General features: G+C 47.2%; 2 protein-coding genes across 4 annotated transcripts; both read right to left on the minus strand.

Annotated features, from left to right (window-relative positions):
* Positions 1-240: 240 nt before the first annotated feature.
* LOC126048897 (epidermal differentiation-specific protein-like) lies at positions 241-2,823 on the minus strand. The gene is made up of 2 exons (XM_049824422.1): positions 2,760-2,823; positions 241-1,273 (listed from the first exon to the last, which is right to left on the minus strand). Exon 2 carries the CDS (start codon positions 1,218-1,220, stop codon positions 690-692), a length of 531 nt encoding a protein of 176 aa, XP_049680379.1. The 5' UTR covers positions 1,221-1,273; positions 2,760-2,823; the 3' UTR covers positions 241-689.
* Positions 2,824-10,400: 7,577 nt separating this feature from the next.
* PEX5 (peroxisomal biogenesis factor 5) lies at positions 10,401-22,070 on the minus strand. 3 transcript variants are annotated; one of them, XM_049824398.1, is made up of 16 exons: positions 22,031-22,070; positions 21,309-21,512; positions 20,742-20,777; positions 20,434-20,566; positions 19,591-19,725; positions 18,369-18,474; positions 17,092-17,182; positions 16,640-16,756; positions 16,162-16,254; positions 15,871-15,990; positions 15,162-15,305; positions 12,936-13,006; positions 12,550-12,765; positions 12,244-12,409; positions 11,891-12,048; positions 10,401-11,522 (listed from the first exon to the last, which is right to left on the minus strand). In XM_049824398.1, exons 2-16 carry the CDS (start codon positions 21,456-21,458, stop codon positions 11,321-11,323), a joined length of 1,938 nt encoding a protein of 645 aa, XP_049680355.1. In that variant the 5' UTR covers positions 21,459-21,512; positions 22,031-22,070; the 3' UTR covers positions 10,401-11,320. The 3 variants fall into 3 exon arrangements, with proteins under 3 accessions (XP_049680355.1, XP_049680357.1, XP_049680356.1); XM_049824400.1 differs by lacking the exons at positions 16,640-16,756; positions 22,031-22,070 and having other exon boundaries at positions 21,309-21,592; XM_049824399.1 differs by lacking the exons at positions 16,162-16,254; positions 22,031-22,070 and having other exon boundaries at positions 21,309-21,592.

Genomic DNA, 22,070 nt, shown 5'->3' on the forward strand with positions numbered 1-22,070 from the left:
CACCAAGATTTTAAGTCTGGTTGAGTCAAGCCTGTACCCAGTGTTACTGACAAGTGAGAATGGAAAGAGATAAAACCTTTCAGGGGAGACCCATGAAAAATGTCTACAAGTGACTGCATGAACTATTCTCTGAATACATAGAGATATCTCACCATGAAAGGGCAATATTTATCTCTATTAAACCACAAACAATACATAAAATAGACCCATTGTTGCTTTCAATATCTTCTTTAATGGCAACACAGAACACAAAAAATGGCAAAGGCCATGGTAGAGCAAGACCATTGTCAAACAAGTTACAAAGTAAGTGATGCTGGTTATATACTCACATTTTGTTAACGCATCTAGCAACAGAAGCAACATGCAATGCTTTTACGTTACGTAGTACAGGACATCGGAATGCGAACTGCGGGTGCAATAGGTTACACACCCCTGGCATGTCTCTTATCTTTGAGACGCTTTCATTTGACCAAATACGATACTTATTGCATTTGTGGGGATTATGGGGAGGGAGAACAGTGCAAGGCAGGATCGAGAAATACAGATCTGCAGTGCAGCTTAAAAGAGAGCTCTCCCATTCAGCCTTTCTGTGCCACAGGGGAAAAAAGCAATACAAGCGCAGACAGAAATCTAGGTCTCAGGTTCCTTGCTGGAGCTGCATCTTTCCTCAGCGTTGCAGGATTTGCTGTCTAATAGCAGCTGCCAGGGAGAAGGGGACGCAGAAACGAAAGCTTGTCATTTAAATTGATTGCACCGTAATGTGGAAGGTGTTCGCGTTCTCGCGCAATGTAACGAATACCGCTCCCGTCGCTGTGTTCGCACAGCAGCCAGACGCCTTTCTGGACTTTGTGAGAGGATATGGTGTCGTTGTCATAGCCCCTAGCCAGGTTGGTTGCTTCTCTTACCACCCTGCTCCTCCCTTGGTACTGGGAATGTTCATAGAGGGTGATCTGGGGATTGCGCAGATCCTCAGTGATCAGCTGCAGAGAAGTGATCTTATCATTCATCTGGTGACCGACAAAGCCATGATCTCCCTCCTCAAATACCATTAACTGGCCTGTATAGCTGTGGTGCTCATAAGCCACCCAAGGCTGGCCAATTACTCTCACTGAGGAGATACAATCATTCCAATCGACAGCTTTTAGATTGGCAACATTACTGGTGAATTCTCGGGAGTAACCCTGGAAGTTGGCGTGCTCATAAACGATGATTTTTCCCATCTCGGTAGGCCTTCTGTAGTTCGGATTGCTTGCTGGAGGAGCTGGATGACAGCCTGCAGAAAAGGAAAACGGAAAATAAACAATGACTGTAAGAAGCAAGACAGAAAATGCTGGAGGGGGCCGGCGGGTGGGGCGGGGAGGAAAAAAGGAAAAGTAAAATATTTTTAGCAGACTGTAAATGCAGCAGCAGCTGGAAAAGAGTGAGGGCATGACATAGAAATTTGAATTTGGAAAAAAAAGTAAATTGAGATGTGCACACCAAAACTGTACAGTTTTGTTTAGTTGTGTATGTTGGTTTATGTATATTTGTGCGGGACTTCTGAGCATTTAGTTTAACATCTTATTGGTATATCCTAAATAATAATGAAATAAAATACCTAATTGCTGATAAATCTTTCCGTTGATAATTGACACTTCGTTTGAGAATTATTTTAGAAATTGGTGTTCGTTGTTTGGACTAGATTTCATGATCCACATAATATTACAAGTAAAGAAGTAGTGAGACATTCAATTAATTGCTAAATCAAAGTGCATTTTGTACTGTAAATAGGAAAAATATCTATTCTGTTAAGGCCAGAACTGAACTTTTAGACTCACTGGAATACCTCATTTCTCATTTTACATGAAATTCTATTGAAATCAGGATATTTCTGTTGACCTAAGCCGAGAAGCAATCAAGTTCAAAGCATCAGCTCTTTGAGTCAGACTCAATTTCAGGTTGTAAATGTCTTTTTGTAGCACTGTTACGAATACTCATATATCATTCCACACAGTCATCTGGAATCACATAAAGAACCACAGTATTTATTAATAACAGCTGCAGGAACAAAAAGGAGCAGCCAGTTAAGTTGACAGCTCCCTTTCTAAATCACATAACAGCCATAGAAGCAAAGTTTTAGATTTCAGGGCAAATCTATCTGAGGGTAAGAAGCAGTTACTCTAGTTGATTCTGGGAAGGGATGCGAGAAGATCAGATCTGCCCAAGTGAGATTAAAAGTCAGACTAAAATTGCAAGACCTGAGCAACATAATCAACATTAAAAAAAAGATCTCACTTAAATCTCACTTAAAAAAAAAAAGTCTCACTACATGATCAAAAGCATTTCAGTGTTTTTTCACAGTTATAATTGAATTTATGGAGGCTGTGTGTACCTGAACTTTAATTTATTGATTGATTGAGCACTAGTATAATGACCTTGTGCCTGCTGAAAAAGTACTAATAATAAGCCAGTTAATTTTGCTGAGACAACATAAGGATCCTATGCCCAAGATTAATTTGTAAAATATTCTCACTTTCACCCCTTGGAATTTTGCAGCAATGGCTCTCTCCACCCTCTCCCTTTGTAAGGCATGCTTATCCTGCAGCTGTTTTCTCATCACCTGAAAGACGGGTCAAGTTTCTGCAAATCCAGACATCCCATCCTCACACACGTGTTGCAGCTCTCAGCCCAACACTTAAACATCTTTCTCTTCAACCGCATTTCACAGTAGCTGCCCGAGAAGCCGTTGAAAGGTTTTGTGTAAAAAGTGTGCATCTCACCTCGATGACAGCGTCTGGGATGGGGAGAGCTGGCGGCGCTTCCTCCAGTCCGGTGCTGCTGCCGCTCGCCTACATTTATAGCTTGCACAGAAGTCTTGTGAAACACCCTGTCCCGAGAAGTGGCCCCTATTACCCTCAGGGATCAAAAACAATTAACTGCTTTATTTCGGTTTTGTTCTTCCTACAGCCAGCCATCTCCTTGCTCGGGTTCAAAAGTCCACTGAAGAAAAAACATCTTGATAGTTTTGGTTTTGATCTTCCTACAACCAGCCTCTCGTTGCTTGGGTTCAAAAGTCCACTGAAGAGCAAACGTCTTGATAATTCTTAGAGCTTTCGTTCTTGTTTGTCTTCATTCTCCAGAAGCCAGATGAATTACAGGAATAAAAACACACCAAAGTATTTTGTGACGCATGGGCTGTAGAATTTTTTTGCTTGCTGCAGCTTACATTTTTGCTTAACTGGGAAGCACATCTAATACACAATGTTCGTTTTCCAAGGAGTTTCTATGTGAGATGTCCAGATGACACTGAAGTAGCTTTTTTTTTAAAATTCACTTTCCCCCTTCTCACCGATGTAGCCATTTGAGCAGCCACAGGGATGCAGAGCTGGTAAAGCAGGGCAGGGAGGCTCTGACAGAGTGGCAATATTTTTGCTCATTTTCATATTGCAGGTTTATTCTGTAATATATTTTCAGACATGTTAATTGGCTAGCATGCTGGCAAGCTGTACTACAGTGGGAGGAAACAACAGGATCTTTGTTAGTGCAGAGCAATCCAGATCCTGCAAATACCCAGTATTTTTACAGGGTAAAAAATACCCAGTATTTTTACAGCAGTAAAAAGAAGAGGCTTCTCATAAAGGCTGATTTTGCCTTGGCCACCTCCGAATTTTGAAATCAAGCAACAGTCTGATGGATGATAACGACTGTGTAAAAAGGGAAACAGCTGCACTGTTTGCACCGCAAATGAGCGACCATTTAGCTTCACAGGAAGATATAGGTGGGAAGGGACACCTGGAGGTTTTGATTCCACCCCCCCTTCCTCATAGCTGGGACGAATCTAAACCTGCCTGGGGCTGCTCAGCACCTCGCCCAGGTGACTCCGAACATCTCCAAGGTTGGAAGTTTCCCAGCCTTTCCATGGGCTGAACCACCCTCAGAGGAAAGCGGTCCCTCCCGTTACCACCAGACGTGAGAAAGCTCACAACAAGGACTTGGAGGAGATTTAGTGGTTATTGGAGCAAACAAATCAAATAACCCACAGGCTCAGTGGCGGTAGATCTCAAATATACCTTGGATATGGGCAGACTGGCCGGGCACTGCGTGCAAACCTCCGAGAGGAACCCAGGCGGCAGGGGCTATGAGCTAGTTTTTCATACACTAGAACTCCCGAGAAAGAAAATACATAATTGCGCTTACAGCTACAGAGCAGGTGCTGCCCTAAGCTGTCGTTGAATGTAATGACCTCGATGGGCAACATTTGACACGCAGAGCTTCTTTCAAGGTCACTGCTAGGACGTGCCCTGCTGTAGGATGCTTCAGGGACCCCTGCTCTGTCAGGTAGGATGCTACTGGAGAAGCTGGGGAGCTGGGAAGGGAGAGAGTTCACCCCTGCCAAAACCAGCAGCCTGTACACTAGCTCCAGCCAGCTAGAGAAACCCATGACTAAGAATTCTTTAACACCAGATCGCAGGACTAAGCTCGCACAAAAATACATGGGGTTTTTTCCACATCATTCGTTCTTTTGCTGCTCTGCAGAGGCTGGAAGTAGAGCAATTGAAATTTGCATTTTGGGGTTTGGAAGAGAGAAGCAGGATCTCACTTTCTAGCAGCAGCTAGACGTGAAATCAGCCTTCCTCTACTGCCAAATCACACCTTTATGGCATGGTTTCATGTGTTGCAGTGAGCAAACCCTACAGTTCAGTGCTGCTGGAAAGGGCAAAGCCCCATTCCGCTCCTGAACCATGGTGTCCACCAGGATAGAGAAGGGAGAATGAGCACACCAGCAGGAGGACTGTTTGGAAGAGGGACTAAAACAACCCAGAATAGGATGGATTTATGCTGTCATTGAACAACATTCAGTCTTCTTACCTTGCTAGTGAATTTTACTGATGAAATTAATTTAGTTGTGTTTCTGAAAAAAAAATAATTTTTATATATACATAATGACATAATTCATCACAAACTAAACACTCCCATCTTTCTCAGCACCTGTAGACTCAGAAAAGCCCTTTGGACAAATGTATGAGCCATGAAGGCAACACAGAGAGTGAGTCTGAGTGGGGCTCAGCTGTCACCAAAGCTGGCAGTGGGGCTTTTCATGGTACCGAGGAAAATCAAAAGGTGATATATGATGGGATGTGTTGACACAAAAGCTTGGCAAAGGATCTCTGTATAAACACTCCCAAGGTCACAGAAAAAAATGAGCTCCTGGTTCTGATGACCATCTTTCCTAGTGTTATTGGCATTGGAAACTAAATGGATTTTAATATCGCTCATCTCATTTATATGGCGCTTTATGCACAAGGAAGTAAGCCACTGAACAAAGCAGAATACAGAGTGGGGCTAAGAGTTTGATATTGGAAATATTTATGGCTTGGGGGTTTTATTGTAGGGTTAGGGGTTTTTTTTCCTTACGGGAAATTATGTTTCCCAAACTTCCCCCCACCCTGCTTCCTACAGAAATAGCAGTATCTCAAAATGAGGAAAAGAAAGTGTGTGACAAAAGTGAAAAGAGGAAGAAGAAAACTCAAAGAAGAGAACGATAAACAACTCTTCCTCTATTGCCCTCAGCAGACAAAAAGCAAAAGAATGATCAAGAGGAATGATGAACATGCAGAGTCTTTGAAAGCATCGAGAACTACATTATGCAAAAAACACTTGAACAATCAAAGACTTATTCTGATTTGGAGCAAAAATTACTAAAAGATTTTTATCTTTTTCATAAAACTCGCTTGCTTTTTTTTTTTTTTTTTTTTTACAAGATTAAATAGCGAGCTTATTTTTTTGTTCTCCCGTAGAATCTTTCCCAAATATGTCAAAACTCTTATGTATTTATTTATTTTTATTTCCTCTGGGGTTGGCTTCATCAACATTACACTGCAGCAGCCTATTTTCCACTAGATTGCATGGTGACAAACAATTTCACTTAAAGCTGTGGCTGTCACATACGTACCCACTTCACAGTGCTGGAAAAGGTAAAATGGTAGAAAAATCAAATTATCAACAAACTCCTTCCACTTTAGACCCTCTTGTGCTCCCATCCTTCTCCACCACCGTGGATACCTTAGTTTGTACCTCAATAATTATGCACCTCTTTTCATTCCTTACTTTAAAATAAGGGGGTTAAAAAAAATAACAAAACCACATATGAACTGCATCTCCCCAGTTTCTGACTGCTGTTTTGTCTGGTAGTTGTGGACTCAAGGCAGCAGGACACTGGTTTCTTTGTTTTGGAGGGGTTTTTGTGGCTGAAGGGGGTGGTTTTTTGGTTGTTACCCTCTTTGCAGTTGTTAGGGCTGGTAGAGTAATTCATCACAAAGACAGAGTCTCTTTCTCACTTTTGGCTCCAAGACTTCTGTTTCTCAAACAAAACAGCCCCCAAAGATGCAACACAGGAACATGCAACTGGACCATAGAGCCCCAAGCTGTGAACAGCCCACCCGCCAATAAATATACTCACTGCCAAACCCTTGAGGGAAAAAAGATGCCTCCTTTTTTGCCTAGCACGTATCTCACACTCCCCTTTTTTTCTTTTTCTCTCTTTCTTTGCCACTGTGTTTGCTGCACTCCCCAGTTGCCAGTGCTCAGTAAAGTGGACTGAACAACACTACTTTTTCAGCAAAGACTCAAAAAAAGGGACGACAGCACCCTGTCGGACAAGTGCTGCATATCCACTTGCAGCACTGGGAGTGAGCTCCACAAAAGATGTGCTGGGAAGAGAGGCACAGCAAACACAGACTGACAAAAGCCGCATAAGTCCCACTTGACAAGACACAGAAGCCAGAAAGGAAGGGTAAGAGCTTTTCTAACTGTTATTTCCTTCCCAAAGTCCCCCTTTCCAGATAAAGGAAAAGGCAACAAGATTGTCTATGAATAATTGTTTTAGTTCAAAATGTCACAAACCCAACTGCATTGCTTTCTGTCCCCGTCTTTAATAAATGTGCAAATGGGTTTCCATGGCATGGTTGCTAAACTGGACTCCACAAACACAAGGGCCCAGACTAATTAGATGCTTAGTACCAGGAGGAAAAAAAAAAAAAAAAAGGCATCACAGACCACCAAAAGGTCCTAGCTTCACAGCACCACATTGGGCTGGGAAAGCCTCTCCAGCTCCCAAGAGTCACGCGTTCAGAAAAGGCATCCAGCATTTTGTTCCACTCATGTTTTATTAGCAGGTTGTGCTCCTAAACCTTTTAGTGACCTGGTCCAGGCAAGTGTGACAGACACGGACCTGCCCTCGACTCAACACTAGGTGTCACTTCTGCTTAAGAAATGCAACAGAGAAATTGAACAGTTTCAAAAAAACCCTACCTATCAGGCATCAGATTTTCAGGGGATTTTCAGGGTACCTACAGCTCTTCCTAAAGTCACGGACAGTTACAGAATTTTAAAGTTTCACATGTCTCAAATCAGGCATCCAAAAGCATCAGAAAATACCAGACAATGCTTTGCCATACTAAGCATAAAGGTGACCAGCAAAAGGTTTTAATTTTTATCTTTTGTGGGAGCAAGGAAACACATGCCTACGTGAACAAGGGACTACCATATGGAGAAGCTGCCAGAGTCTGCTCTGACAAAGGGTCTGTCTTGCTGGCCTGTCTCTGTTGCCGCTTTGCTGCTTTCAGTCCTTCCTCAGTAGCAGACTTGCCTGCCAAAAGATTTCTGAGCATCAGAGACTGACTGAGAGGAGGAGAAAGAGGCATGGTGTTTGGCGTCAGGACCCCTTGGCAGGCTAGGGTGTGAAGAAAATACTGGCAATAATATGGTAAAAGTAGAAAAGATACAGAAGCATGAGGTACAGAGGTAGGGAAAGGGCTCCCCCTGAGGAGACATGGACTATACTAGAACCTTATTATTTGCTATATCTTACAGTATCAGAAGGAGGAGGCCACAAAGGAAGAGGTAGCAGGCTTCAAACAAAAGAAAATACTTTGGATATCTAAACACAGTTCTTCTGTGCATCCACAAGACACTGAGACCAAAAGCACCAACTGATTTAAAAATCAACAAGACACAGGCAGAGAATAAATTCACCAAAAGCTATTAAACAAGCATACTGATGCAACTTCTGGGTCGGGCAGTCTTTAAAGCAGCAGATTCCTAAAGAACATGAGAGTACCCACTATATGCTTGCCCTCACACTCTTTCCATGAACACCCACTTCAGGTCACCACCCTCAGAGCATTCCTCTAGAGAAGGACTGGCCTGAGCCCTTTCCAGACTGGAAAGACTTCAGCACACACAGGCAAACAGGTAGGAGCCTAGGACCCAAACCAAGAGATTGGGGGTCATAACTCAAGAGAACCCAGGATCGTAATGAGGCTCAGCAGCTCAAGATGAGGAAACTGCATTGGTAAAGCAGAGTATGCAATGGCAGCACACCCACCTTCTTGACCAGCATGGAAGCTAACGAGGAGCACTGTGGCTAGAGGTGTAAGGATCTCAAAGCACAAATTTTCTTTTGCTGGTATCTCCCAGCTGGGCCTTGACTAAGGCCAACACCAGGAGGCAAGAGATCCTAAGACTTCTTGGGGCCTTAAGCAGCAAATAAGTAAGACACTGAAGGAAGAAATACAGCAGAAACACAGCAAGAAGCATGGGTGGAAGAACAGGTACTGAACCATCCCCTTTGACCACAGGCCCAGCGCCCTGTGAAAGATCTAGTTTGTGTCCTGTGATGCCCATAGATTTGGTAAAGAACAAAGAACTGCCTGCCTGCTGGGATCCCTCACACGCTTTTAGCGGCGATAGGCCCTGCTGCTGTTCTGTAAGTTGGGGAAAGTACAAGAGGAGAAAGTACAGAAAGTGCAAAAATTGCAGAGCACAATCGGTTATAAGGCCCTCAGCTACCTCATCTAGCAAGCATTCAAGTCAGACCTGTTGCAAGCAGGGGGTTGTATTAGGGACCTCCAAACACCCCTCACTGCCTTACCTTTCCGTGAATCTAAAATACTCAGCACCTACTACCCACCCCTGCCATACAACAGGGCTTGGCAACAGAAGGTGGATGTGGCTGGAAATGCAAACTGGGATCAAGATACTTACAGAGCCCCAGCACGAGCCTGGTTTGGAGATGGCCAGAGAGGGTTGCAGAGGGCAGGCAAAAGGTGTGAACTGGAACCAGAATAGAGATACAATCAGCCAGCTGCTGTTCCCTTCACCAACACTCCATTTCCAAAGACAATTCTTAACAGGATAAGGTTAGACATGGCCTGGACAGAGGCAGCTCAGTCTTCACTCAGCCCTGGCAGACTAAACAGGGACTGGTGTCTAGGTGAAGACCTGGCCTCAGCAAAGGTAGCACAGATGCTGCACAATGATTTAAGTTGGGAGGGAGAGAAGAAAGTCAGAACGATTTACAGGGAAAGAGGACAAACGGTGACAGCCCACTCTAGCTACAGGGACAGGAAGGGATGTGTGATAGGGAAGGACACCAAGCAAAAAGTCAAGACATTAAGCCAAATGGCAAGGGAAATTGAGACAACTTGAGGAAGCCAAGGAGAGGAGCACCCGAGGATGAGAAAAAGGGAAGGCCAAGCAGTGGTAATGGGAGTGTGAACAGAGAGGAATATGGTGCAACAAAGAGGCAAAGGAAATAAGTGGTGAGAGGGTCAGCAGAGAACTAGGGAATGGAGAACACCTGGGCAGCAGGTGGGGAACAGCATAGGTACTCGTGTTTTCTTTTGCTGGGAAGAGAAGAATCTGACAGAAGGACTGAGATCAGTAAAAACCAAAAGGCACATCTCTGACCAGGAGCAGTGAGTGTGAGCAGGATGCAGAAGCAGCGTTTCCCTTCCTTTTAGGCAGCACAAGCAGCAAATTGTTTTGCATGCATGACAGCAATTTCAGAATAGTGCATGTAGGTTTCAGTGCCACAGGGGAAGCTAGAGCTCAGAAAACACACAGCAAGAACTATTCTCTGCACACACTTTCTGCTCCCAATTGTTACAGTAGTGAGAGAAAAACAAGCCTGTGCAGGTAGAGGTATGAAGAAACAGGTGCCTGGTGGAAGAGGAAGGTAAGTGCTCCCTGCCGAAGCTCCGGATCTCGACTACTGCAGCAGTCAGGTTCCTCAAAGAGGTGGTAAATGTAACACAACTTCCCTCACTGCAGATGGCATCGGGGGAAAAAAAAAAAAGCTTCACTGACCCCTAAACCTAGGCAAAAAAAAACCCCAGAGATCTTTTGGCACAGGGAAGCTCTTCTGCTGGCTCACAGAACTGAAGCCTGAGGCTACGACAAAATGAGGTCCTTTAAGCTTCATTTGCATATCAGCTATCAATAAAACAAAACCTGGGTCAAAAGAGAAGACAGAAACTGAGAGAGACTCTGATGTATCTTTTGAAAACCAGTGGGCTAATACCCCCAGAGATCTGTACCACCCACTGCATGCAGCTCCAACAGAGGCACAGAGAAAGACGTCATTTTGGCAATTTTAATTCTCCCCCCCTTTATTATACAAAATACTTTACAATTAAAAAACATTTTCCCCAATAGAATCATATACAGATATTTATAATTAACAAGATTCAGTTACACACAAGATGGGGAACTTCTGCACAAAGGTAAACAATGACAGATGATCAAGTGAAAATTAAGACTTGACCCTTTCCCCACCATATTCTGGGAGGGGAGGTTACATTTTAGTCTTTTATTCCTATCACATTCCCTCAGGTCTGAACTCTGGGATCTCCTCTTACCCTGACAGGGTAAGGGCCTCCACCTGTGTCCCTAGCATAAGTACAATACTCTGCTCTTAAAAGGTACATGAAAAGACACTGAAAACTAGCATCTGGCTGTACCATAACGTTACCAGTATTAAGAAAAGAGGACTGCTGCCCCCCCATTTCCCTAGCAATCCACATATACACACATGCAAGCACATACATGGGGGAAGCATGCTCAAAACCCAGAATTTTTCACCCTTTCACCAAATGGCAATCCCACCCCACCAAAGCAACCTGCACTCAAGATGCATCCAGCAGGTAGTCTCTGCAGAATGGCTGTCATTAAGTCTCATAGCCAAGCTTGGCATTACTGCAAATGCAGCCTGGCAAGAGGGCTGGGTGTTGCCGTCTTCCCCGCTTTGGTCACCTGCCTACCAGCAGAGTGTCAGCCAGTCATGGAGGTGAGAACGTGAACCGCTCAGAGATGCTCAGGCCACAACAGACAGGTAGGGGAAGTTGCACGCTTCAGCAGGAGGTCCTTGAAAATACAGTTGCCAATGATCTGCCCTACCAGAGCAAAGATATGTATGAACCCTATGGTACATTTCTCTCTCTAAGGAAGGTCACTGCTGGGCTGGGCCAACCCTGCACTCGCAGGGGAGCCCATCCCAGAGTCACTGCTGGAGGCCAAATGCCTGAAGCAGTGTGGGAAGATCATGGGCATCAGCTGCCCCGTACAGGTCACTCTGTCCCAGCATGGAGAGGGCCATGCGGAGGGTGCTCCAGATGTTGTCAGACATTGCGCCTTGCTGCCCCCGTGGACCTCGGCTCTTCTGCTGCATGTGCAAAGCCTCTAAGAAGTGCTCCACAGCCTCACTGTCAACATGAGAACACACACATGCTTACTGGAGAAGATGGTACATCTCATACTCCCTCCCCCATTTGCTTCTAAAGTACTTCCCCTCCAAGAGGGTCTCCCCCTCTCCACCAGATCCTGCCCCACTCTAGAACCATCAGCGATCCCCCTCTTCTCTCTTAACAGAAACTGAAGTCCAGATGGCCCCTACTCCAACTGCATCTGCATGGCACTTTGTTCTCAGGGCAGTCCACACACTTGCTCTGCTCTCCTATGCCAAGGGAAGGCTGTAGGCAGCATGGCACTGCCCTAGCAACCTATTGCAGTCTCTCCCCACAAACACATGCACACTGATGGGTCACAGCAGATCTGCCCATCCTATGCTCACCGGTGGGCACCTAAGTTGATGCAACTGATGCCCAAGTTGTAGCGAGAGCGGATGTATCCTGGCTGGAGCTCCAGGGCCCGACGATACGCAGCCACAGCTTCCTCACTCCGATTCCCATTGGCCAGGGTGGCACCAAGCTTGTTCCATAAAAGATGGTCCTGGAGGAGGGGGCAGACAGAAAGGGCTGAGATAAACTGGATCTTTTTAAGCTCCAAGCCAACCCTCCCTTCCCCATGTGTCTGTTTTATTCCTCCACTCCAAAAACGCACCCCTCATACAAGCAGCACCTCCACCTAAACCTTCACCCATAAACCTCCAGGTACCACCAGCATCCACAGCCTGCCCTTTCTTACATTGGGGCGCACACTGAGCGCGGCACTGAAGCAATCCACAGCCTTCTCGTACTCGCCACTAAGGTTGAAAAGGACACCCAGGCCACACTGAACATCAGGATCCACAGTCGAGGGGTTGCTGCGCACAGCTGCTAAGAACAGCTCTTTCACCTCCATGAACAGCGAGCTGCAAGAGCACAGAAGAAGAATATTGGCATACTGTGGAGAGAGCTGGCTTTGGGTTGCTCCCTCTGCTCCTGCCTGGCCCAGTCCCAACCCTCCAAGAAACCTCTCAGCTGAAGGCTGAAATTTGTAACCCTAACTCACTCAGACAGCAGGGAACCTAGGACACGCTTGGAAGGCCCCAGGATTGTCCCCGAGACACTGTCCTCTGGTTCCTTCTCCAGCAGGTGGGCATAGTCCGGTTTATGGCGTAGCCAGTCCCGCAGGGTCTCACATGCCTGTTTCTGCAAGGACTCATTGGTGAAGCTAACTGCTAAAGCCATAAGTGCCGTGAGGTTCCCAGGCTGCAGTTCCAAGCACCTGCAGGTCAAAGAAAAGAAGAGTGAATACAGTATTCAATCGCTCTGGGAGACACCCAGATACAGGCAGTAACACAATCGAGACAGAGCACACCATGCTAGCCATATGGTCCTTGTGGCACTATGCACTAGACAAGGAGCCACGCTCAGAAGCTCTTCCACAACACTCACTGTCTGAGGGCACTGATTGCCAAAAGCTCCTGTTCATTCTCTGCTTGGGTGGTTCCCAGATATTGCCAGGCCTGGAGAAGATAAAGATGCACCAAGTCAGACTTCTTCACATCCAGAGAAAAAGATCAGCTGATAAACCACAGACACAGAGATTAAATCCACCATATTATCCCACATATTTTTAGAGTGACACCAAATGTATGCAAGTATACACATTAGCCACAGATATAAGTTTATCTCAAGAGACACAGATTTATGGCACATAGGTCCTCAAGGCCAATAAAACTGGTGTTGTTACAGCAAGAAGTAGTAGTGAATGTCTACCTGGAGATCTATCATAAAGCAACTGTTGGCAGTTTTACACTTTTAAGTCACAGAATCTCCACTTCTAACTGTGGTCAAACTGCAGAGGAAGGAGGGAAAAAAACCAGACCTCTTATTTCCTAAGAACAAAATGGCATAGCAGCAGTGCTAATAATGAGCCCCCCAAGGCAGACAGTTGTGTATACTTGTGCAGTGGTCCACTAGCAAGCAATAATCTTGGGGAGTTGACCATCAGACCTGAAAGTAGCAGCACTGTTATTTTACTGAATCTTCAATCATCACGACACCAGTACATGAAAACCACTTCCATCTCCAGGCTGCTGACATAGGGAATAGTTAATTAAGGCACTAAATCCAAAGTACCTCTTCACTTTATGTTGATAACCACAAGCCTTGCTCAAAAATGGGCTAGAGATAGTTAGCAGGATGGTCAGCATGAAGTACCCACTTTTTGAATATAAGTCACAAAATGCAGCATCCACTGTCTCAAGGAAGGAAGCTGTTTCATTAGCAAAGGGCCAGACACACTGCACAAGACACCACGAGCAAGAGGCAACCTACTGTCTCAAATCTCTAATGCCTCACCATATAGCTAGCTGCAACTCAGGAAGATCTGACCAATGATAACTGCACAGTGTTCTGCAGGCAGAAGAGCTGAGATTCAAGGTAAAGTTGTGATTTGGACCAAAGCAAACATGACATTTCTTTCAGAGCAATTGTTCAAGTCTATTTGATCACTGTACCATTTGTGAAGTCTTGACTTCTGTACTTTCTGCAGTCACGGTAGAAGAATTCAGAATGTTTTCAATACAGCTAGCGAGAACTGGCCTAAGATTTCTTCCCCTAAGGTTTCAACTGCCTCTCCATTATGCTCAGCCTGCAGCCCACACTGCATATGAGAAGAGAGTGCCAATTCTAAAGGAATATTAGCAACACCTTTTGACCACTTTAAAGCTAAAGTAGATCTCCAAAACCTCTGCTTACTTTTCACTTATTCCCAGTGCCCAAGAAAGTTAGTTGCCTGTATTCCCAGAAGCCAAAAACCTCTGTTCCGAGACATCACTCTCCATCTAAGCCTCAGGATTAACAAATTGGGTATTTCCAATCATATACAATGAGCAGGGCTTGAATCAGACACACTGAGAATTCAGCATCTGTGGGTCCTTGAGGCAGGCAATCCAGAAACAGACAACATGACTGTATATGCATTCTTCCTCTTCCTCCTGAGAATATCCACATCCTCTACCTCTGGAGAAAGGCACACACACTATTCCATTTCTCAATCCATCCTGCAGAAATCGAAGTGCTTTATGGAAGTAAGTATTCACTGAATTAGGAGCTGGAAACTTGTCTTCAGTATAAAAATCATTCTCTCGCCCACAGCTTCAAATGAAGACTGTGAAGACACCCAAGCCATCCCTCAACCCTTTTGGGTTACATCTTCTCCTGGCATCTAGACAGAAAACCTAACCAGGACCCCTAGTCTAACAAGCTGCTCAGAATTCATCTTCAATACAGATATTGAAAACAGTTATCATCTGCCATAAGCATCTCCAAACTTGCAATGTCAATGAAAACAAAAGCAACTTAAGAGACGAGAACTCCTTGTCTTGGCTCCATGCACAGTTTCATGTGCTCCAAAGATTTTACACAGCTCTGGGCCAGAGCTTTTGTGCTTTTTGTAACTGACATTAGTCATAAACCTCCTTGCCCACAGCTCTCCTGGGGATTCACATACATCAGCTACATACCCAAAGCCACAGAAAAATGAGATGTTTTTGTACTCCCTGCACAGCTCCCAACAGTGAAGCGAGTTTTCCACACACACCCTGACACCTCACAAGGGAAGGATCCAAGTAGCAGGACACCTGGCCAAGGCCTGTTATCTCTGCTCTCACTCACCTCCATATGATCTGGCTTCTGTTGCACTGCAGCCTCAAAGAGCAAGACAGCATTGGGGAGGTCACCTTCCGCCAAGCGCTTCCGCCCCTCTTCAAATGCATCTGGGTGATCTCTCATGGGATTATCTTCCTCAAACTGGTAACCCTAGCAGGGAGGACAGACAGGTGCTAATGCTAGGAGACAGGCTTAGGGAGAAAAGCACTCTCTACAGTACAGCACAGTCTAGTCTTCCTCCATCAAAAACACTCAAACTGCAGACCAGCCAGCCCCTCGCCCTCTCTGCCAATTTGTAGCAGATCAGAGAACAACAGCTCTTCTTCCTGCTTGTTCTGTGCTGAACAATTCCCCCAAACCAAACCTGGAATAAGTTGCAACCGAGACTAAACATCTGCTGCAGGTACTATCAGCTTGGGGTTGGGGTGAGGGGCGACCACACTTGCACTCATTGCAAAGAATCCCAGCATTAACTGGTATTTGGTGTTGGAGAGGAACTAGATGGCATTTGCAGACAAGCACAAGTGAAAACAGTGTTTGTTTAACCCCTAGCTGATCTGGGATGAGGGTGCAAGTGACAGCAAAAGATCAGTGTGAGAAGGAATCCTAGCAACATTCGGGGTCTGTGGAGCTCACCTGTGAGGCAGACATACTGCCAGTCTCCTCAAGGCAGTCCATCACAGCGCTAGGGCTGAGAGACCCTGTTCTCTATTACCTTGTCATATGATGAAGAGCTGAGGTCTTCATAATCAGAGAGCCACGGGTGAGCCTCTGCATCTCTCTTGGCCATCTCCTCCCATTCTGCCTGGAGCTTGTCCCAGAAGTCCACATCTGACTAAAGAGGGAACAGAATGTGACTAGAGTACCCCAACCATAAACTGAGCTCTACAGACACCCCAGAAAACACCCTCGTGTTTCTAGCCCTCCTGTAGCATGCAAAGGAGAGAGGCAACCCTACCATGGGCTCTCAGTTGGTACCCCCGTCCTCCTCCTCCGTCAGCTTTACCTCCACAGCAGTCTTTGCCTGCTCAAATTCCGTATCAAGAGTTGACACGTTCCCAGATCGCGCAAATTGATCCACCCAGGCATCGGATGCCCCCTGGGAGTTTGGAAACAGAAACACACCTTTCTTTTTAGAATTTGGCAACCTCGGGGCACATCCCAAAACAGCAGGAGGGTCTGTGACGACCCCTCCTCCCACCAGCAAGAACTGATGGCCTGTAAAGTGGAAGAGAGTTCACTTGGATATCCCCTTTCTCCCAGGTGCTACGGGAGATGAGAAAACTCACACTACCCATATACCTTCCCAGCTTCTGGCTAGACTCTGCTAAGAAGAGCCCAACAGCCCCTCCCTCGCCTCCCCCAGCCTAGTCATTTATTAGAGCATTGCTGAGAGTTGGACTTGCCATTCTCCCTCGCTCCCAGACTGCGCACTGTGGCAAAAACCTCTCCTCCTTCAGAGCACATAGGGCTGGGGCTCCTACCTGCTGCTGTATAAACTCAGCTGCCCATTGCTCTGCCTGATCTTGGTCTCTGTGGGTCACCTGATTAGCTTCGATCGATACCCTCCCATCTCCGATCTGGCGGACAAACTTTAGGAACTGTGGCAGAGAAATGAAACAAGGGTGGAGCTGGGCAGATACTTTGTCAACAAGCCCTCTGCCCATGCCCCCCTCCTTCACTAAGAGGACTTCTCTCTGCAAAGTGAGCACAAAAGGCCCAAAAAAGTGGGGAGGACAGGACTTCACCAGAGCCATGTGGTAGAGATGGACAGCATCTGGAGTGGATTGTAGGATTCAACTTCTAGGAATCAGGTAAGAAATGGAAACATGGGACAGGAGGAGGCTTTATTCCTTTACTGTCTTCCCCCTTCTCAACTCCCCACACCCCTTATTCACACTAGGTATCTGTCAGCCCCAGTCAGGGAATTTCTTACCTCAGAATTCTTGAGTTTCGGATCATCCACTTTAGAGAGGAAATCACTAACGGTTTTCTTAAGATCATCCTCAGGTTGATATTCCTCATACCTGTGTTCAGAGGCAGTAAAAGGGAAAGAGAGAGTCTGATACCAGGCAACGGTGAACTCTTTCACTAACAATGGTCTACACAGTGGGCCAGACAACAATATTGAGTGATAGCACCCCTCCTCAGAGACTCTGGGGCTCTCTTAGGTGATTCAGTACCTTTATTCATCTGTAAAAATTCAAAATTACTACAAGGTTAACTGTGCAAGTGACTTAACAAACAGCAGCAGAATGAAACAATTACAGTGACAGCACAGTTCTGCAGAACAGTCTGGATTCCTTGTCAAGCTCACATGCTATCACACATTGCAAGTTTTAGCACTATCAAAAACAAGGTCATATATCTAGGAACAAAGAAAGTAGGTTGTGCTCATGGAAGAGGAACAGTGTCTTGGAAAAGCATCAACTCCGCAGAAGATTGAGGGCTCACAGCAAGCACGTAACTCAATATGTTGTCTGGCTTACAGCAGGATAGGACCAGTTCCAGGTGCTACCACTACATTCAGTCTTGGTGAAGTCTTTGGAACTGTCAGCAATAACTCAGGAATGTCCATATTTGCAGAAAGGTATCAGAAAAGGCAAGTGTCAGAAGGAAGGAGAATACAAATGTGCAAGATCTCTTTTAGGGAAAGATCTAAGCAGCCCAAATTGCTTGCTTGTGTTTTGCTTCTTTAATTGAAAAACTTAGGCACCTATACAGAGAAGATCCATGGTAGTAGTCTGTTCTTTAATCTACCACACAAAACCACATGAAAATAATGTCTGGAAGGCTGGAAGCGGTTTGTCAGATAGGGAGAATAAAGTGATGGAAGTTAACAACTAGTAGAGTCTAGTACTCGAGATCTCTAAATCTAAAAAAGCATCTGTTGTGGGAAAAAAGTTCTGCTTGATTAGGAGTTCCTGAACTCACTCCTGCAATCACTTTAAGGAGCTTTGCATTAGGCGTGAGGTTAAGTTAGCCTACAAGAACACAGTATCTTCCTGGAACTAGAATACAGAAAAGCTAGGATCTCTTACAAACTTCAGTCTCCAAGCACCGTTTCCTCCTTTCTCTGAAACTGCCTGAGAACATCAGTCTAGGTTAAATGACTCAAAAGCATTCAGGCCACAGCAGATTTCTATCACCTATCCAACCTTCACCCACCCAAGTGCCTAGCAGCAGTAACTAGGCTTGAGAAGACAGACTCACCATTTATCTGCCAAAGCCTGGTCTTCTGATTCCCCAAGCCACAGTTTCTCCTCTGACTGCTCTAGGTATTCTTCTGCCCACTTGGCAGGAGACACAGACAGCGGATCTACATAGGACATGAGGAAGAATGGGGAAAAGAGTAAGACAGGCAGACCATCACTCAGATTAACTTCAGATTTTGCTCTCACAGTTAGCTAACATACAGAAGAGACCTCTTCAAAGAAAGATTGTTTACACTTGTTTCTTCTAACTTTGTTTATTCTGATCTAAAAATCAAGCCTTAGGCTCAGACCATGTATTAGTACAGATGCCACTGTGTGGCCAATAACCTTGTGATTTTCTACTTTAGTTTCACAACTTATTTGTCTGCTCCATGTGGGACACTATGTAGGTCAGGAAAAGTAGCAATGCATTACAAGTCTCTGTCAAAAGCACCGCCTACAAAGCACTAGGTTTTCATCAGACCTTTCTCAAACACCTTTGTAAATGCTGACTTATATTCCCAGAATTATAAAGAGTGAAGGTCAAAGAATGGGACTACCTGGCTCTCTACAGTGGCCACTCCTGGAGAAGAGCAGAGCATCTCTTTAAATCTTACTCATAACTTCCAGATTAGGTCATGAACAGTAACAGGACCCTACGCCAGCCCCAGCTCTATCCACAATGCAGGATGGCTTTTCAGATAAACTAATAGCTTGCTTCAAAGGGCAAGCTTAACTGTTGGGCCAGAAACATTCACGTGGCACATTTCCACGGTGCAACAGCTCTCCACCTCCACGAAACTGACAAAAAGTATTTGGCCAAAGCACACTAAATATTTGCCTTTGTACCAAAGGCAAATTTAGCCTTAAGAGAGGAAATTAAGGAATATGTAAGCTAAAAGCAGTACCAGACCATCTCCAGAATTTGCATCAGTTGAGTCATAATACTTTTGCAAAAGCAGTTTGAATAGCCTGCTTCTCCTAAATTCTCCAAGTAACCTCAGCTAAAAACAAAAGACCCTTACACCTGAATAAAAGCTTCCACACCACATTGTTCACAACTTGGCTAAGCCATCGCAAAGCAGCTTCCCCCCCCCCCCCCCCCCCATTAAAGCTGCTGCAGTAAACACTGACTGCTGGGCCCAAAACATTACTCCAATTTCACATTCAGTAACTCTCCACTACACATAGGCATGTGACTGGGCAACATCTTGACAGTAATTCCAAAAGGGACCCTTCACCTGTCACTTCAGCAATGAACTCCTGTGACCAGTCAGCCTCATTGTAATCAGAGGAGACATCACCAGCACTATCCGCTGCAGCCAAGAATTCCTGGGTCCAGTTTTCAGACAGTGCCAGGGCTGCCACACCTGGAGCTACAAGAAGAAAAAAAACAGTAGTGAGGGCTGGAGGACTCAAAGGCACCATTTAAGTACCCCAGGCTAGCCCTCATCATCTCTGATCTTTCCCTTTCTCTTTGTTAGTATAAAATCACAGAAAGATTCCACTTGGAAGGAATCTCTGGCAGTTGCTAGTGTTCTCACAGCAAGTTAGCACTACAGCTAGAGATTAGGTTGCTCAGGGCATTCATTAGGTAACTTCTGAACCTGTCCAAGGCTGGCAATTCCCCAGCCTCCCTAGGCACCTATTCCAGTACTGAACCATCCTCCAAGGGAAGAAATATTTCCTTACATCTAGTCGGTTCCCCTGTCTGCAAGTCGTGTCCATTGCCCCTTGTCCTTTTGCTGTGTATTGCTGCAAACATCCTGGCCGTGGCTGCTGAAAGACAGCAACTAGACACTCTACCCCTCATGCTCCCTGCCCCTTAGACTCCTCTTTGCCAGGCTGAGCAAACCCAGTTCCCTCAGCCTTTCCTCTTAACACCACATAGTCCAGTCCCTGGACACCTTATTGATCTCCACTGGAATTGTTCCAGTACGTCAGTGTACTGGGAAGCCCAAATCTGTCAACAATACTCCAGATACAATCTCACAAGTGCTGAATAGATGGGAACCACCCTGCTAGGAGCTTAACCATAACACCAAGATCTTTCCCAGCTTTCCACCTACTCTAGCTCCCCTCACCTCGCTGAGGGGCCTGTCGGAAGCTCGACTGTTCAATCTCTTGCATCTCAGCCAACAGATCATCCATCTTAAAGGTCTGGGGCGCACGGGAGAGTAAAGGGGCATTCTGCTCTTGCAGGAACTCTCCAACCAGCTGCCAAAGACAGAGATAGATTACACGCATTGCACAGAAGATAAGCGGGCAGAGCCATGGAGCACAACAGAAAGAAATGGGCTTGTCAGAAGGAAGATTAGCATCAGGTAAGGGGAAAAATAGCAAACAGTGCTGATGAGAAAAGCAGTGAGGAGATGCATCAACCTGTTCTTACCTCATCTTCGGTGGCCACCCCCAGTGGTTTGGATACCTACAGGGAATAGTGGGCAATTACCCCAACAGCTTGGGCCCCATATCCCTCTCCACGCGCCCCCTGTGACCCAATTAGTTTACGTCCTCCTTGAGTGGAGGCTGCCAGCATTTTCTTGCGTTAGCCGCCTGCTTACGTGGAAGCTAAAGGAGCGGGGATACCCCCGAGCGATACCATCCAAGCCCCGTCCCAGCGCTTTCTGGGTTCGGGCCTGTGACAGCAAGGCACACCGCTCACCGCGGCCACCGCCATCCTCCGAGCGCCCACCAACGTGGCTTCCACAAACGGGCCCTCGCCCCACAACCCCACAGGACAAATCGGGTGACCCCGGGGGCCTCCTTCCCCAGAAACAAGCAAACAAAAAAGCAACGCTGCACCTATCCCCACCGACCGTCCCCCCCGTACCCGCTCACCTCACACACTCCCCCCCCCCCCCCCCCCCCGCCTCCATCCCCTGGCTGACTGACCCAGCGGCGGGCAGGCCCCACACCCAGCCCCAGCTCGGCAAACCGAGCGACCGGCGACACTCACGGCTGCGGCTCCGGGAGTCCCGGGGGGCCAGGCCAGCGGGCCCTGCAGTCCCTCCTGCCGCAAGGCTTTGTCCTGGGTGAAGTGGCCGGCCAGCTTCATGAGGGGGTTGGAGCCCCCGCACTCCGGTTCCACCAGCTCCCTCATGGCCATGGCGCCAGCCAGGGAGGGAGGGAGGGTCGGCGACAAACCCCGCCGGGCCTGCACCTGGCCCCGGGGCGGCACGGACACCGGGGTGAACGCCAGGCGGAGGGACCGGCTACCGGGGACGCCCGGCCCCGCGTCCCGACCCCACTACCACCCGCCAGCCCCGCCGCCCTTCCCCTGCCGGGGGTGGGGGAGGCCGGCCGCGGAGGCCCCGAGCTCGGACCGGAGCCCGCACGGGCGGGGACCGGGCTCAGAGCCCCGCCGCCGCGGCGCCAGCTCCCCCGGCCGGGCACGGCTGCCGCGGCCGGGAAGAGCCTTCGCCCCGGGAGGAGCGGGACACCCACCCGCCCGCCCCCCCCCCCGGGTCCCTCCGCCCGGCCCCGCTTCCCACCCGCCGCGGGCCCGGGAGACGACACCCGCTCGCCAGGACGGCAAGGCCGCGGCCTCCCCAAGCCGCCCCGCGCCCCCGCCAACCGCCCAAGCGGCGGGGCCCCCGCCAGGTCCCGGGCCCGGGCCGGCGGGCGGAGGGACCAGACGGGGGCGGCGCGGAGGGGCTCCCCCCCCGCCCGGCACCGTACCTGGGGCTGCCGGGGCTCGCGGGGCTCACGGGGTAGGGGC

The sequence above is a fragment of the Accipiter gentilis genome, chromosome 21 (assembly GCF_929443795.1).
Source record: "Accipiter gentilis chromosome 21, bAccGen1.1, whole genome shotgun sequence".
Lineage (NCBI taxonomy): Eukaryota > Metazoa > Chordata > Aves > Accipitriformes > Accipitridae > Astur > Astur gentilis.